We start from the raw sequence: 17168 nt of genomic DNA on the forward strand, positions 1-17168 counted from the left end.
TATTTGATTTTCTAATCCAAATGCCTTGTATTTTGTTAGTGCTTATATTTGTAAAGATTTTGCTTTACTAGATGTGAGTTTTAGACTCTAATGTATACTTCCATTCACCTCTGCATTTATTCTGGAATAGTTACTCTGCCTGTCTTAAACCCTTTTCTGGACACTGAGAAAACAGCAATGGATAAATCAAACAGAAGTCTCTGCCTTGGAAGGATTTAAAATCTATTGAATTTTAAAGGAATTTTATTGGAATAAGAATAAAACACAAGTATGATGGTGGAACAATTTAGAATATGGGTAACCATTGTCTAGAAGTACAGGAGCTAAAATAAATAAAAAAATAATGGTAACTTACTGAATACCACACTGTGCTCTCCATTATAAGCCTGCTGTCATTCCACCCTCACAATGCTCTGATCTAGGTATCATTATTATTCTCAGATTATAGATGAGAAAACTGCAGCTAAGAAGGATTAAGTGACTCATGTTTAATTCTAACCTAACTTAAATTTCATACCCTTAAGCAACTCTCTCCCCTTTGGAATACAGAACTTATAAAGAAAAAATTTATTCAATCGGTATTTACTGTTTTCCTATAATCAAGGCCCTGTGCTTCAGACCTGTAGGAAATATAATAATGATTAAGAAATGATTCCTATCTTTCACAAAGAATGTAGAAGGAAGAAGCACCAAAATCAGTGTGGTTAAAAAATACTTGTCAAGAACCCACTGTGGGCCAGGCGCTACACTTAGCAAAGACTGGTCTCGGTCCTTGGGGGATTTGTATCACTTCATTAGGGAGACATCAATGCAAAGCAGATAATTTTAAGAGATTAAAGAAAAAACAGGGTAATATAAAGTGGCTAATTATTGGGTAGACAGTGTCACAGTGATTCAAGTCAGAGAAGATCATTTTCCAGAGTAATGGGGATATAAATAACTCACCAAAGAGATTATTTATCTTTAGTAGAATTTTAGCTAATCATTACAAATATATTAATTCCCTGGCAGATGTTCTGCAAACTTGTTTCTGCTACATTTCTTCTTAAGCAGTCTAGACAAATTTCCTTGACTGCAGCATCCTAGGTAAAGTTCAAAGTGTGAAAGACAAGTCTTCGGGCAGGAAGCAAGTGCACACTGCTTGTAAACAAAAATGCCCAGTTTCCTCTGGAGCAGTGTGACCATGAGCACTCCCTTTCTACTACTTCTTACTTCTGAGAAGCACACATTTGTCAAGCCAAAAATGGAGTTCACATGCAAATGGTTTCTGAATGGTGATTTTTGTTGTAATACCATTGTTGTTGTTCAGTCGCTCAGTCATGTCTGACTCTCTGCAACCCCATGGACTGCAGCATGCCAGGCTTCCCTGTCTTTCACCATTTCCTGGAGCATGCTTGACTCATGTCCATTGAGTCAGTGATGCCATCCAACCATCTTGTCCTCTGTTATCCCTCTCTCCTCCTGCCTTCAATCTTTCCTAGCATTAAGGTCTTTTCTTAATGAGTCAGCTCTTTGCATCAGGTGGCCAAAGTATCGGAGCTTCAGTTTCAGCATCAGCCCTTCCAGTGAATATTCAGGACTGATTTCCTTTAGGATTGACTGCTTTGATCTCCCTGCAGTCCACGGGACTCTCAAGAGGCTTCTCCAACACCACAGTTCAAAAGCATCAATGCTAAAGGAAAAAAGTTGTAATACTAGAAGGACTAATACAAAGTTAGGAGTAGTGTTTATAGCAGCAGAATGTTAAAACCCATGTGGGCCCTTCTCACTACTATCTTTATAATCTCCATTTGTATCACATTTATCTGGTATCTCTGGGAATGAGATATTCCCCAAAATTGAATTTTCCTGATAAATGAAACTTACTATTTAACTCTGTCCTTAGAACTTGTTAAAACTGCTACTACTTTCTGCTTCTGTCTTCTTAAGCAGAGTGCATTTGACATCTCATCATCTTTTATTTACCCATAATAAGTGGTGATCGTTCTGGGCTGGAATACCTTGGAGCCCTCAGGAGTGATGGAGATTGGGGACCAACTTACTTTTACACTAAGATCCCTAAGACTGCTAGGTTTTGCAGCTCTCATAGCAGAGTGTTGTGGGAGGTTGGGGATTTTCTTTTTCTTTGCTCTGATTCCCTATTTTCCTTGGAAATTATTATCTTCTTATTTTCCCTAGCTTCTTACTCCCTTCCTCTTCATTGGTGAAGCCATTTGGTCCTCTACTTTTGCTTGTTGGAAGATATTTTATTACTAATTCAACTTCATTACTGGTTATTAATCTCTACCTTTTGTGTATTTCTTCCAGATTCAGTCTGAGGAGATTGTTCATTTCTAGGAATTTATCCTATTCTTCTAGGTTGTCCTTTTTGTTGTCATATAACTGTTTGTAGTAGTATCTTATGATCCTATGTATTTCTGCAGGGTAACATCTCCTTTTTCATTTCAATTTTATTTATCTGGACCCTCTTTTTTCTTGATGAGTCTGAGCATATGCTTATCAATTTTACCTTTTCAAAGAACTAGCTCTTAATTTGATTGACCTTTCCTATGGTTTTTAAGTCTGTTTCATTTATTTCTGCTCTGATCTTTATGATTTCTTTCCTTAACTAACTTTGGATTATTTGTTCTTTTCCTAGTTCCTTGAGGTATAAGATTAGATTGAGATTTTTCTTGTTTCCTGAAGTAGACTTGTCTTGCTATAAACTTATTTCTTAGAACTGCTTTTGCTGTGTTCCATAGGTTTGGAAAGTTGTGCTTGAAAGGTATTTTTTTACAATTATACTTAACCCTGTAACTAACACATGGAGAGAGTGATTTCATTAACATTATCATTTAGGAAAACATCAAATACAGAAATCGTTCAAGTATAAATTACTATTAAAAGTTGTGTAGGTGAAACATGAATATTACAGCAATTTTAACAGCCATACAAGCTTTGAAGAATAGGAAACAGTGTTCTTACAGAAAATATTTGATTTTTAATAGTGAAGTTTAGATATTTGCTACTTAGATGAGGTGACATTTCTGAGGAGAGAGAGTCTGCAAAGTTGTCTTAAAATTACAGTATCTAGACAACTCTATTCTTCTTGAGAGGCCTAGAGGGACTCTGGAGCAGTCAAGGTCACCCACAGTCAGAGCTGGGGTGGATAGGCTAATTTCAATATCTGATTACATTTGTCTCTATTTGATGGGAAAGCACCCTTCTTCACAGCTCTGAAAGAATACATAGTTCAAGTCTATGTTATCATACACATTTGCGAGATGACTTCCCTAATGGTTCAGCTGTAAAAGAATCCGCCTGTAATGCAGGAGACATAGGTGCAATGAAGGTGACATGGGCTTGATCCCTGAGTTGGGAAGTCTCCTGGAGAAGGAAATGTTAACCCATTCCAGTATTCTTGCCATGAAAATCCCATGGATAAAGGAGCTTCATGGACCACAGTCCATGGGGTTGCAAGAGAGTCGGACATGACTGAGTGAAACAACACAGCAACACATTTTCCAAAATTAATAATGATAACTGTGCACACTTTTTACCGTTTCTGTGTGTCCAGGATTCCTTCACCATGAGGTCCTCCCTGCAGGCTGTGGCACTCTGGGGAAAGAAGGCCCCTCCACACAGCATCACTGCCATCATGATCACCGATGACCAGCAAATGATTGTGACGGGAAGTCAAGAGGGTCAGCTCTGTCTCTGGAATCTCTCATCTGAACTAAAGGTTAGTGAAAACAGTTAATATTGAGGCAGATAAACTTATAAGATAAACAGCTTGCTGCTTATACCAGCAATGACAGTGGAAGTTTTGCATGATTGTTAAAAAGGTGCTTACCAAAGAAATACATGGGTTTTACTTCTGAATTTGGAAAAATGAAGTATTATATGGTGGGTTGAGATCACATTGGAAATTATATTATGAATATTGCTAATCCTAACTACCAGTTAAGTGTTATCATCCTTTAAGCTATGCTGAGTTTTACTATTTTATATCCTGAATTATATGTTTAAGTAACTGAACTACAGACATGTAAGTATAATTCTACAAATTATGGCTCATTAATCTAAACAAACGGCACCCTTGAAAACTACTATTAACTAAATGAATAATATCTTAATTATCTGGGTGTTTGTCAGTTTGGCCTTCTTGCTATTCTTTTAGTCTCTGCTTGCCTGTGATTTTACAGGTCACATTGGAAAGCTCTAAATCCAATTTACTATTGTTGTCGTCCTATTTCAGAACCTGACCTCACCTAGGATTTGGCCCATTGATTAGCAATTAATTGTCCCTGTCCCAACTCATAAACATTTAACATATTGGAATAGATATTTGCTTAGCTCTAGTAGCCTCTAGACCCAATTCGCACACTTAAACTAATGATGTACTTAAAGTATACTGCCCTCATTAAGAAGCCTTTTAAAGATCAAAGACTATTTTTAGCCTTTAAAGTTTGTCACTTTAAAACCTAAATTAACAATTAATTGTAATTCTATTTTATAGTGTAATTAATTAACATCTCCCATCACTGAGCAGTTACACTATAGGACTGCCAAGAACTGCACACAGACCAGCTCAGCTCAATGTTTATGAACATTCCTGAAAAAAGGCCTGGGCATTATTACAACAACTGAACTTTGATATTGGCCCTTGCATTTATTATCTCTTACAATTTAAACTCAGAATCCTAAATGACTTATACTATCTTGCTACTGTTATTAATGTTGAAGTGTAGGGTTTCCTGGCTGAAGTAGTAGTTTTTATAATATGTTGGTTGCTATAAGTTTAAGAAATTTGGAATCCTAGCATCTGTATCTTTTTACATATGTTCCTGGAATTTACTCACCATGCATTTATTGGGTGTCTGTTGTAACTTAGGCAGTATGGTAGGTACCTAAGTTCAAACATGAATGGAAAGGCCTGGTACTGGCTGCCTATCAGGTTGCAGTGTCATAGGAGAAGGGCGTAACTAGTAACTGACATTGCAGTTGTGTTATAATACAGGGTGCTCTTTGCGGGGATCAGTCTATACTTCATCTTCAGTGGGAATAATTATTTCATGCTCTTCTTAGGAGCAAGTCTTCTGCTTGGGGTTAGAGCAATAGCAAGGGAGGTGCTATTGGCATCTTGTGGGCAGAGGCCAGGACTGTTGTAAACATTTCATTGTGTAATAACCGCCCCTTCACAACAAAGATATTATTCCACCCAAAATGCTAATAGTTGCTGATATTGAGACTTTCATGGTTAGAAACATGGGGTGGGAATGGAAATCAAATTGGTAGGGGTGGAAGAAACAAGGAGAATCATTGAGGAAACAAGAAGAAAATTGGATCAGCTTATGTTTTGGAAATTCACTGTGAGGATATTGTGAAAATTTAGTTACATGAATAAGATATTGATTAGTATGACTGTGAGATTTTCCACATGAGAGTTTTCCTTAATATTTTCTATGGCTAATCATAGGACCAGAAGGAATGAGCATCTTCTCTTACTTTTCCCTTGAATCTTGCCCCTACATGACAATGGGTCACCTATTACCAGAAAAGATTTTAGGCTTTTCAAAAATCAGGGCATGTTTGAGTTTTCAACAAATATCTCTTCTGTCTGTAAGACAGTCAAGTGAGTGGCCCACCAGTGATATTTTAATGCTTAGTATTTTGCTTAAAAATGCATTATATGTATATGTAATGATTATGTATATATAATGTATACTGTATGTATATATTATATAATGTATAATGTCTGTCCATGAGTAGTGGGATTGCAGGGTACAGGGGAGCTCAAGAATAAATGTCTCCATGTCCTGGGCTACTCATCACATGTCTAGATTTTGCATTCTGCTTCCAGGCTCAGGGTCTGGCTCCCAGTGACATCTGTTTTCCCCAGAGCTTTGTGAGGTCTGAGGAACTTCCCATGATAGGAACTTCCTCACTTGGGGGCTTTTGATATTGATTGCTGGCATTCATCTATCATACCTTTGAGCATAGAAAAATGTGAGCTCTGAACATACTCTCAGATATAGTCTATTAATATTGGTATGTTTTATGTGTGTGTGTGTGTGTGTGTGTGTGTGTGTGTGTGTATAGCTGTTTAATACTCAGAAGGAAACACAACAATGACAAAATGAATAGCCATGTTGAGTAGAGACAAAGAATGATGTCTTGGTCAAATCTGAGGTCTGATATTTACCAACTCTGTGGTGTTGGGCAACTGATTTCTATTCTTTGAGCCCTAATTTCTTCAACTGTGAGATGGGGATTAAGCCCTGTTGATGACTGCATGAGTGCCTGGAATATGGTATAGGCTCATCAAATTGTATACTCTTTTCCCTTCTCTATTTGTGCAATTAGAAGTATCTGAGTTGGGAGTGAGGGGGACCAACACTTCAAAGAAGGGGAGTGCAAGAATAGAAGTAAAGGTCCCTAGATTTCATCATGACAGTTGATTCTATGTGACTACAGAATTCTTTTTTTGTTATTCTTCACACAGCATATGTGATAAAATGAGTAGGTTATAGTGAATTGTCACAGTGTATTCAACTACACTGAAGATTTAGTAGCAGAACGAGGACTTCATATAAAGGGCAATGGTGTTTTGTTCTGATATTTTGTCCATAGTGGTTTTTCTCTGGAGGAGGAGTATCCTTGATTTGCCCTGAATCTTGCTTATTTTGGCCTGTAATATAGAGGAAATGGGTTAAATTCATAGAGGTGTGTGTTCCCAAATGTGGTGATAGGGAAAGACAGCATGCTATTTTCTGAGATGCAACCAGTATTCCCAGGAAGAAGACAGAGAACTTGGATTGGAAGTGATTATAACCAACTATAAAACACTCTTTATAGCACTAGAAATTTATTCTGATAAGAAATCTTTTAAAGAAGTATTTCTGATTAATATAGAAATAAGATGAAAGCAGAGAACTATGTTATCAAATAATATGTTCTTTCTGATATGTTGTGTTACGGGGGACAGACTTCTTTCACATATGAGATAATGGAAGAATTAGTCTTTGGTGTCATTTTAAAATTCACATATAGGAGGAAAAAATTGGCATTTTAAATGATAGCTTGGTTAAAATTTTATTTCTAAAGTTGAAAGTTCATTTTCACTATTTCTGAGGCAGGACTTCAAGTAAAGCATTGTAATGGTTACAGGAAAGGTAATATTTTCTCTACATTATTTTGTAAACCCATTCCTGAATTCTGAAATCTGCCACTATCAGTTGAGGCACATTTTGTGCATAATAAACATCAACACTGATTTATTTGTATTCAAAACCTAGATCTTGTAAAACAGGTCTGGCCATTATCTAGGCTTTATGATGGATACAAAACCAGAAAACCAATGAAAAATGTTTATAACATAATTCCTTTATATAGAAGTTTATTATCCTGGGGATTTTGATATGCCATATATCAGTTTTCCTGAAACTTACATAAAGCAAAAACAAAGAGCACTTTCTAATTAGAAGTATGAATAATTTTATAATGTCATATTATATTCTTCAACTAAAAAGTTACAGCTATTTAAAAGTTTACTCTCATCATTTTCAGATTTCAGCCAAAGAACTTCTTTTTGGCCACTCAGCTTCAGTGATGTGTTTGGCAAGAGCGAGAGACTTCTCTAAACAGCCCTTCGTAGTTAGCGCTGCTGAAAATGGGTAGGTGAGATGTGTGAAACTGTGTTCCCCTCTCCATTCCTTGTCCATTACAAAAGCACTCTGATGGGATACAGACATCTAGAGCTGAAGGAAACTTTAGTGATTAACATGTTCCTTTTACATATAAGAAAAGTTAGCTCTTGAATGGTTGACTAAGACTTGTGTGACAGTCCCAAGGAAAGTAATCAGTATTATGACTCCCTATCTTTGAACATCCCAACATGCATATCAGACCTTGTGGCAGCTTCGCTGTGTAAAGGATGCTGGCAAAAGCTGCTTAATATAGACTTCAAAATGGAAAAGTCTGGGCACTTGTCTTTTTCATGCAGTAACTCCCTTTGAGCTATTAAGTAAACCCATGCAAGCTTTCACAGTTCTGTAAAATAATTCAGCGATACAATCTTTATGCTCTACACTTGCTTGATATCATTTTACAACAAACAGAGGAGAGGACTCACTTGTGAGTGGGGGTGTGGGAGTGAGGAGGAGGAGGAACATAGTGATTGGGTGCAGTTTCATGAGAGGAGGTTTATTCAAATGAAATAGGACTTAGCTGTAGGAAAAAGCCTTACTGATGGAAGAGCTACTATGAACTTCTCTGCCAAAGAGATATTTGGCAAAGTATACTCCGGAATGCAGAATCCATTCAGCATGAGTTAGTGAACGAGGGATTAGGTTGCTGGTTGAAGGAAGAGAATTCCCTCCTTTTAAATTTTTAACCCAAGGAGAAATTATATGGCTTTGAATTCTGAGGCACAACAGAATAGTGAGGAATCAAGTGTCTAATTTTAGAAATGGAATAGTTTAACAAAAAGGCCTGTGGTACAGACAGCAAAGAGATACCTATGTTCTCATAGCTTATAGCAAAGTCATAACTGTTATTTTTAGAGAGACTGGACTTTGAATAAGGCTCAAATGAAATGTCTTAGTACATTCTTCTTAAATAATCACCTTCCTTTTGTACACTAGGGCTGCCACACAAGCTGAGATATTTATTCCCAATCTAGAGAATTTGGGTGATGTTGAATTTTTCTGACACTACTTGCAGAACTGAGAAAGTTAATAGCTGAGTGAGAAATATATCTGAAAACTACCTGTGTTCCACCTTGAGGTTTTTGCCCATAGTAGCCTAGCTTCAGAAAAGAAACTAGAGGTTAATAGACATATTCTTGATGATAGATGAATTTAGCTGTGTAAGTCCTGTAACTATGATTGCTAAAGAACTAGAGAGTCTGGTTGGTCTTCCTTTTTTAAGATGATTTGAATTTTCTAGAACTCTGTTTCTTTGGAGTCTGACACCCTACACCTATGAGATTCTTCTAAGGCAATTTACACTTTAGCCATTGCATATTTAGCAAATCCTAATTCAATTTACTTAAACTTATTAAAATTGCTAGGCTGGACCGATCATTCTCCAAATAACAATGATTTTTTTCTTTTTTTTAACTTTTAAAAGTCCCAGGAAGTGACTGTGGGCTTAGCATTTCTAACTCCAAAATGATCAGATTCATGCTGATCATGACTGCTTCCCGACTTAGTTTTTCTTTTTTTTTTCACTTAGTATTACTTCATCTGTAGACATAAATCCTAATATTCAGGAATCCCATTGATTTCCATGATAAATAAATTCTAGGATAAAGGGAATAAATACCTGGACCCTAATGTTGAAATGATGGAATGCCAAAGAAAAAGAGATCCTGAAGTACATAGTGAGAAAAAGCAGATTATTTATAAAGGAATGTCAATTAAACTGAGAACTGACTTCTTAACAATAAAATGAGAACTAGATAGCAGTGAAATATCTTCAAAAAGTGGAGAGAAAATATCTATCAACTTGAAATTATATCTCTAGAAAAAACATCTTCAAAAAATTAGGGCAAAATAGTAGCACTTAAGACAAATACTGAGAGTGTTCACTGCCAACAGACCCTCTATAAGTAATGAAAATGTAAATTATATTTTTCAGTAAGAACAATGATTTCAGAAGGAAGATCTGATAGAACAAAGAACACTGAACAAAACTCAGCAAAGTTTTAGAAAATTTAAATAAACACATATTATATTATAATAACATTTATACATACCTCCCATCCATCTCCCCCATACATACACAAAATCCTAATCAACAACTGTATATAATAAATGTAATAATGTAACACATGCTCTGGTGTTACAAAGGTGGGTAAAGATGTTGATTAACCTTAGACTTTAAACTAGATATACATGCTGACATTTCCAGGGTAGCTGCTAAAAGAACAAACAAAAGAAATAAAAATGAAAAAAACAGAATATATAACTTCTAATTTGAAACAAGAAAAAAATTTTCTTTAATCCTAAGGCAACAACAATAAATGAGATAAATAGCACAACATAAGATAATTGAAATAAATCTGAATAAACCAGTAACTCAATTAAGTAAAGGGACTAAGTCCATCAGTAAAGATTATAAAACAATTTAAAAGATAAAAACAGCATATGAATACATAAAAGTTAAAAAGAATGGATGTAAAGAGATTTATCAGGGGAATACTACTGAAAATAATGTTAATATAGCTATATCAGCATATTATATTTGTAAATATATTTAGTTACTAAAGCCTTAAGACAAAAAGGCTTTACATTGATAGAGTTATTACTTATTAATAGAACTTCCAACCATCAGCATGAGATGATACTAGAGAGATAGGCATGCAGACACTCAGTCTTCTAGGATAGTGTTCATCAAATCTGAGCCTTTCTCAGGACCACTTACAGATTTCTGAGCCCCATTCTCAGAGGTACAGATTCAGTAGGTCTGGACTAAGGTTCAAGAACTTGCATTTCTAACACGTTCTTGGACAGTGCTAATGTTGCTATTTCAGAGGAATATATTCGGAATGGTAGGTACCCCACATCTGGGGCAGCAAGAGCAAGTGTGAGGTCAAGAATGACTTGGAAAACTCATTGGTGATGATATTCATTAAGAATGAAAACACAGGAAGGAAGATGGTAGGCCTCATTCTAAATACAAGGGGTGTGAAGTCCTACAAGTCATCCAGGTAGAAACATGCAATTGCTAGTTGTATGTGGAAATTTAGAGCCCAGTGAATAGACCTTGGCTTCCAATATCACGTTGATGGTACTCGAAGTCATGGCAATAGATAACTTATCTAGAGAGACTATGAAATATGAGAATATAAGAAAGCCCAAGGCACAAATCAAAGGAAAACCAACATTGAAGAAGTGGGCATAAGAAAATAGGAGCCTGAGAATGCCAAAGAAAACCCAAAAGTATTATTGCAGACAAAAGTGAATTTGAAGAATAAAATAGAGTTTTAATTCAAGATTGCAAACCAAACATTCATATTTATCTCCTTTCCCTCTAGATGCTCCATTAAAATGTGAGCAACGATAACAGTGTTGTAAGCACACAAATATGAACATAGGAATAGAGCCAAGGGAAACCAGTATATTTTTGAGACGCAGAAAGTGAATGAAAGAGTAGTGACTGATTTATGTATCCATTGAGTGAATTTTTATTGAGGCTCTCAGGTGGGGATGTGGAGTTGAATAAGAAAAAAAGGCCCTTTGCAAAGGAATTTTTAGTGGGAATTTAATAATATTATAATTTTGTATGTTATAGATTTTTTCCAGTGTGTTTTTCTTTTCACTGACATTTTAAAAATTTTGTAAATTGTTAAATTACATTTTTACAGTTGAAGGTGATTTAATCTACGTATAAAGTTTGGGAGCAGTATTTGAAAACAAAAAGAATGTCCATTCTAATAGTTTATTTTCATGTCTTATTAGATATGTAACTGAGCAGTTCCAGCTCACTGCCAATGCTACTTTTGACATACAATAAATTTGCTTTTCTTTCTTTAATAGAATTGATTGGCAAAGAGTTAATTTTTACCATATATTTTTGTATTTTTTTTCCAATTTTAGGTAGACTATAGCACGATAAGCAAACACGCAGGGAAAGCATTAGAATCCAAGAGAGTTTAGAAACATTAGTATCACTGAGCGAGCTTTTATTGATGTCCAGGCTCCAACCTTGGAAACTGTGATTTAATTAGCCTGGCTTGATGTCTGTGTTGGGTCCCAGAGATCGGTATTTTTAAAAAGCTCCCTGATAATTTTAATGTAGAGTCAGAGTTTAGAGTCACTAGTTTAGAGTTAGAGTTATCTAGAAACAAGTTAACTGACCAAAAACTGTGCAAAACCCCACATGCCAGGACTCCAACACAGAGCCATGAGATTAGAGTCTCTGAGGAAACTTTTACAAAATATTCACAGGTGATGCTTGATGATAGAGAATTACACTGATAAGCTTAAATTATTTTGTAGAGCTAAAATTTTATATTGATGGCTGCTTAAGTTTCCATTTCTTTATATATATATATATATATATATATATATATATATTTATATATATATATATATGTAAAACTTTTGAGATATTATTTCAATTTCTACCTTTTCCCCAGTCTTATTTTTCACACACACACATATACCCACTTTTCCCCTGTTTTATTGAGCTTCATGCCTTTTCAGGTTACCTCAAATCCTTTCTGGCCTACAGTTTGATATAAAAAAAGAAAAATAAAACCACTACGGATATCTAGTTCTATATCTAGGATATGACTTTTCACCTTCAACACTAATGACATTTTGGACCACTGAAGAATTCTTTGTCCTGTCTGTGCATTGTAGCACATTTCGCAGCATCCCTAGCCTTCCCCACTAGATGCCAGTATCGTGTTCCTAGTTGTGACAACCAGACATGTCTCTAAACATTGTCAGATGTCCTTTGTGCAGCAAAATCAGCTCAGGTTGAGAACCATTGATTTCAAGATTGATTCCCAGTGTTTGGCCAGAAAAAAACCCAAAGTCTGCAAACACCAAATGCATACAGCACTTACCGTTTCTGGTCCATATCATTTGCTTCTTAACAGCGGCTCTCCATTAAAGCCAATAAAGTTTTCGCTTTTCTTCCCAGGAAATTTTTGCTTATGTGTTGAAAGTGTCAAAACTGAAGAATATTGCCAAACAACTCTGAAATAGCCATTCTGGTTTTTGTGAACTGAAATCATACAGATTTAAACTGCTTTACACTGGATGTATTTGTAACTGGATTTCAAAACTGTATCTATATCTTTGTAACATATATGTAATCAAGTCAGAGTTTTCTTAAAAATGAGAATTTTCTTACTATTAAGTGACAAGGGTGATTTCAGGATTTCAGAAGTGAAGGAATTAAGTGTATCAATGACAGACCAAATGTCGCCTCTTGGTGGCACTGTTTATTTTTACAAAAATGATATCTGAGCTCCAGAGATGCAACACTTGATGTATTATGCTTTTTAGAATATGTAGTTTTAAGCTCAGTAAAATAAACCATTTTCAATACTTTGCAGTTTCCATAGAAAGATTGCCATCCTGTCACTCTCCCAGGCTGGATAGCTGCATCCCCACAATTGGTTGGAGGTCAGGTTGGCACTCAAATATGGCTTGTAAGCTGGTGGCAGGGTGTAATTACCAAACAAAAAGACACAGATACAGTATGTCATCCCTGCTAATGACCACAACATTTTCTTGCCCAGTAATCTGTAACAAAAAGCCACATAAACGCTCAGGCTGCATTTAAGTGCAGCACTAAAGAAAAACTTGGTGGCACAAAAATTATTCCAGCCAATTGAGTGGAAATGACAGAGAATAATGCAAAGTTATCTCTGCTAGGGAGATGTGTGTTTGGAATGTCACCAATGGACAGTGCGTGGAGAAGGCCATACTTCCTTACAGACACACTGCAATCTGTGTAAGTATGATCATTCCCTTCAGAACATCTCCAGATTCTACAACTCCTTATGATCATTTGCCTAGCACACGTTTAAAGACTTTAGAGGGATTCTTTCCTTGAATTTTTATTTTGTCATTAGAAGTGTCAGTTATCGTCTGTTATTTTGGCATTTTTCTTTCCCCAGAGTAACTACTTAACCATTTTTTTCTTAATCTTTCTTATATTTCTGTATCTTTCTAACACAGACACATTTGAAAGATAATTTCCTTATTTTTCCTTAGTTACATTTACAAAACATATACTCACAATGACACACACAAAAATTGTTTCCATTTTATCAACAGGCAGTTTTATAAAGCAAATTTTTTTCCTTGTTTCCAATTTAAGCCTCTTTTGGGTGCATAGGTTCTAAATTTCTTATTTATGAAAACAGAGCAAGAAGCATAGCATTAATCTTTATAATCACATCCCAGTATTGAAAAGAGGTTTTGACTTTTGGTAGATGAACTCCAAACATATATTTAAGGTAGCTGCATGATTCCAATGGTACTGATGCTGTTTTTTACTTTGTACACATTGCTTTCAGCATTGATGACTTGCATTGCATCACTTATGAACTCCTTTCTGGGATGAAAACTTTTGCATTGTGATTGTCAAGGGTAGATTATAAACTTTAATATAAGGCATTCTTAAAATTTATTTGGCACCAGAATTCCTCGAAAGTTCTTAATTTTTATTTCTTCTTAACATGTAGCAGTACTGCTAGGATAGGAAACCTGTTTTTGTTGTTTAGTTCCACACAGCATCCCAGAATTAATATAATTAAGAGCTTTCCAAGATTTGGATTAAAGTTGCTTCTTCTCAAAAGACCCCTCCTCCTTCTCCAGAAAAACTGATGAAATATAAGCAAGATAAAGTGCAAAATTAACCCTTCAGAAGTGTGCAATCATTGAACTAAAATAAATTTTAATTGCTATTCAGCCTAATACCTTAATTGATAGATGATAAAATTAAAATTAACAGAAGTCTTCATCACAACCAAAATTCTGTTAATTGCAGGTGATAATTAAACTTTTATTTTGAATTCCATTTGCATAGTATTACCACTGCTCATCCCGGATGACAGGAGAAGGCTGGCTTCTGTGTTGTGGAGAATATCAAGATGTTCTTATAATTGATGCCAAAAGCTTGGTTATTATTCACACATTCGTATCATCTCAGTCTCCTGATTGGATCAACTGCATATGCATTGTTCACTCCATGACAATTCAAGGTAATAGTTAGATATTCGCTAACACTAGAGATAGCATATGAAAATATCACCTTCGAATTATTTGTTAAATTATTGGGCAAGAGTTCAGAATGCGTGTTTGTGTTTACCTAAGCCAGATCAAGAAAAGCTGACAACACCCATCCCAGTGGTTCAAATCACTGGACAGTCATCAAGAGGTCAAGATGAAGTGGAGAGAGGAGACACTGTCTCCATTCCCCAGCTCTGCTTGATGCGCTGTAAAAGTGACAAGCAGAGGTTCGCTGCAGATTACCCAGACTCCTGGACTTGCCCTGCTGTATCCTCTAGATGTAGTCAGGAAGAGAATTCAGCTCCTGTAACGAGGGAAGGCTAGCTCGTTACTTATTTCAAAACAGGAAGGCATAATCAGCATTGCCGCCATGGTGGTTTGCAATATGGATCGGCTTTCAGTGGTGCTCTCCTCTTACATGGAATGACTTTGAAATTTTAAGACAAATTTAGAATGTGACCTAAAATGCTTATTCTTTTATTTAAAAAAAAAATTGAGTATTTTCTACCTATGTAGCCTTGGATAATCCTTAAATGACGATGAAATGATCTTCAGGGCAACCATTTATAACAGTGATCAGTTTACATGTGATATTTGGTGTTTTTACAGAAGATTCTCTCTTGGCCGTATCAGTAGCTGGTGAGCTCAAAGTATGGGATCTTTCTTCATCTATCAACAGCATTCAGGTTGGCTTGTGAATTTATCCTTTATTCTTCCAATACAAGCATATGTATTGAAATTTTTAAAATTAGAAGTACTTCTGTGTACTTTTCCCTATCTCTTTTCCAAGTTGTGGGCATTGGTAACAATTGGATGGTATCTTTCCCAACCTTTTTTCCATATGTATACACATGTTTTTATCTACACACACATGCATGCGTGCACACCTGCATATACACACACACACACACACACACACACACATTGATTTTAATTGAAAAAATCCATCATAGAAGAAGATTTCTCTGTCCCTTACAACAGAAGATTCCCTTTCTTCTGGCTGTGTATGAGCAGTGGCAGTGGCAGGGTGATTACTATAAATGACTGAGGGTAATACAGACTGGGAGTCCAGTTTATTCACCTGCTCTCTGGCATCAGGCTACAAGTTGAGGTGATGAACGAAAGAACAGTCACAGTATTTGTGCTGCTGACAGAATTCTTTCAACTGCCTCATGCTCTGGGCTATCCTTCAGAATTTCTTAGCTGGGAAATTCCATAGCGTGGCAATTGTGTTGGCATCCTGAGACCAACACACACCCAGCATTATCAGAAACATTGAGAACATAGTATTCTAAGTATTCTGTGCTGATCACTTTTTGTCTTTTCAAAATATTTTGTTCTTCTATTTTAGCAATTAAGACACTTCAAAGGTTTTTAACAAATTGTTTTTACTTTTCATGGTTTTATCTTTCTGCTACATATAAAAGTCAATGTATCCTGCAGTATATTCCCCGAAAGCATGTTTATTGAATGATTGTATATAATGAATTCCTGAATTCAACTGGGTTTCCTCTTTATGGTTTCTTTTGCAAAGTAGATTCTCAGTTCAGAAAACTCAAAAGGAAAATTGGCTTTTTTTTATAATAATAGTGTGGTCTACTTCAGGTGTGCAGGGGAGGAGTCTTCTCGTGCAGTTTGATATAAATTGCCTACAACTAGTACTAATATAATTTTATTCCTTTTGAAGGAAAAGCAAGATGTTTATGAAAAGGAATCCACATTTCTTAATTCCCTGAACTGCCGAGCAATACGATTTTGCACATACACAGAGAGACTTCTACTGGTGGTATTTTCTAAATGTTGGAAGGTATTATTAAATAACATAATAAACACAAATGTAGTTTGATTTTTATCTTGTTTAGTACAAAAATTAGAAGAATATATTTTAAATATGATACAAACATTTTAAAATATTGTTATGACAGCAGTGATTTACTTGTCTTTTATTTTATGACTGACTTTTATCAGTTTTCCTTCCCTGAATTGGGTAGTTTTGCTTCCCAGGATATTGTACATATAAAGTACATCTTAATTTTATTAATAACAAACTATTATAATAATTAGCATTTATCTCAGATTAAAGAATTGATGCCTACACTTTAGAATTTAAAAGAAAGCTAATATTTTCTCTACATACATTGGTCTTATTTTTAGATCTTTTTTCTTTTCCTGCTTTGTCATTAAATTTGTTTTTAGGGATTCCTTTCTTGTAACTGTATTCACATCTCCAAGAGGAAATGAAAGCTAAGTTACTATCATTTGATAGTATTCTTTTTTTCTCTGATATTTCATATACTTGGCTAAGTTAACAAAACTATATTGTCTTACTTAAAGGCCTATATTTCTGAACTAAAATGTAAAGTACATGGCCTAACATGTACGTTAGGATTTCTACTGTTTTAACTTTTTTGTGTGTAATAAATTTTTCAA

At 35.4% G+C, this 17168-nt stretch overlaps 1 protein-coding gene across 1 annotated transcript in view; it reads left to right on the forward strand.

Moving 5' to 3' along the window:
• Positions 1–3561: 3561 nt before the first annotated feature.
• The window catches only part of WDR72 (WD repeat domain 72), a 184756-nt gene continuing 171149 nt past the window's right edge, over positions 3562–17168 (forward strand). The window contains exons 1-6 of the mRNA XM_020893244.2: positions 3562–3721; positions 7549–7655; positions 13377–13455; positions 14536–14710; positions 15348–15424; positions 16426–16545. Of these exons, the coding sequence (XP_020748903.2) occupies positions 3569–3721; positions 7549–7655; positions 13377–13455; positions 14536–14710; positions 15348–15424; positions 16426–16545 (711 nt within the window). The 5' untranslated portion in view covers positions 3562–3568. The remainder of the gene's footprint in view (positions 3722–7548; positions 7656–13376; positions 13456–14535; positions 14711–15347; positions 15425–16425; positions 16546–17168) is intronic.

The sequence above is a fragment of the Odocoileus virginianus genome, chromosome 6 (genome assembly GCF_023699985.2).
Source record: "Odocoileus virginianus isolate 20LAN1187 ecotype Illinois chromosome 6, Ovbor_1.2, whole genome shotgun sequence".
NCBI lineage: Eukaryota > Metazoa > Chordata > Mammalia > Artiodactyla > Cervidae > Odocoileus > Odocoileus virginianus.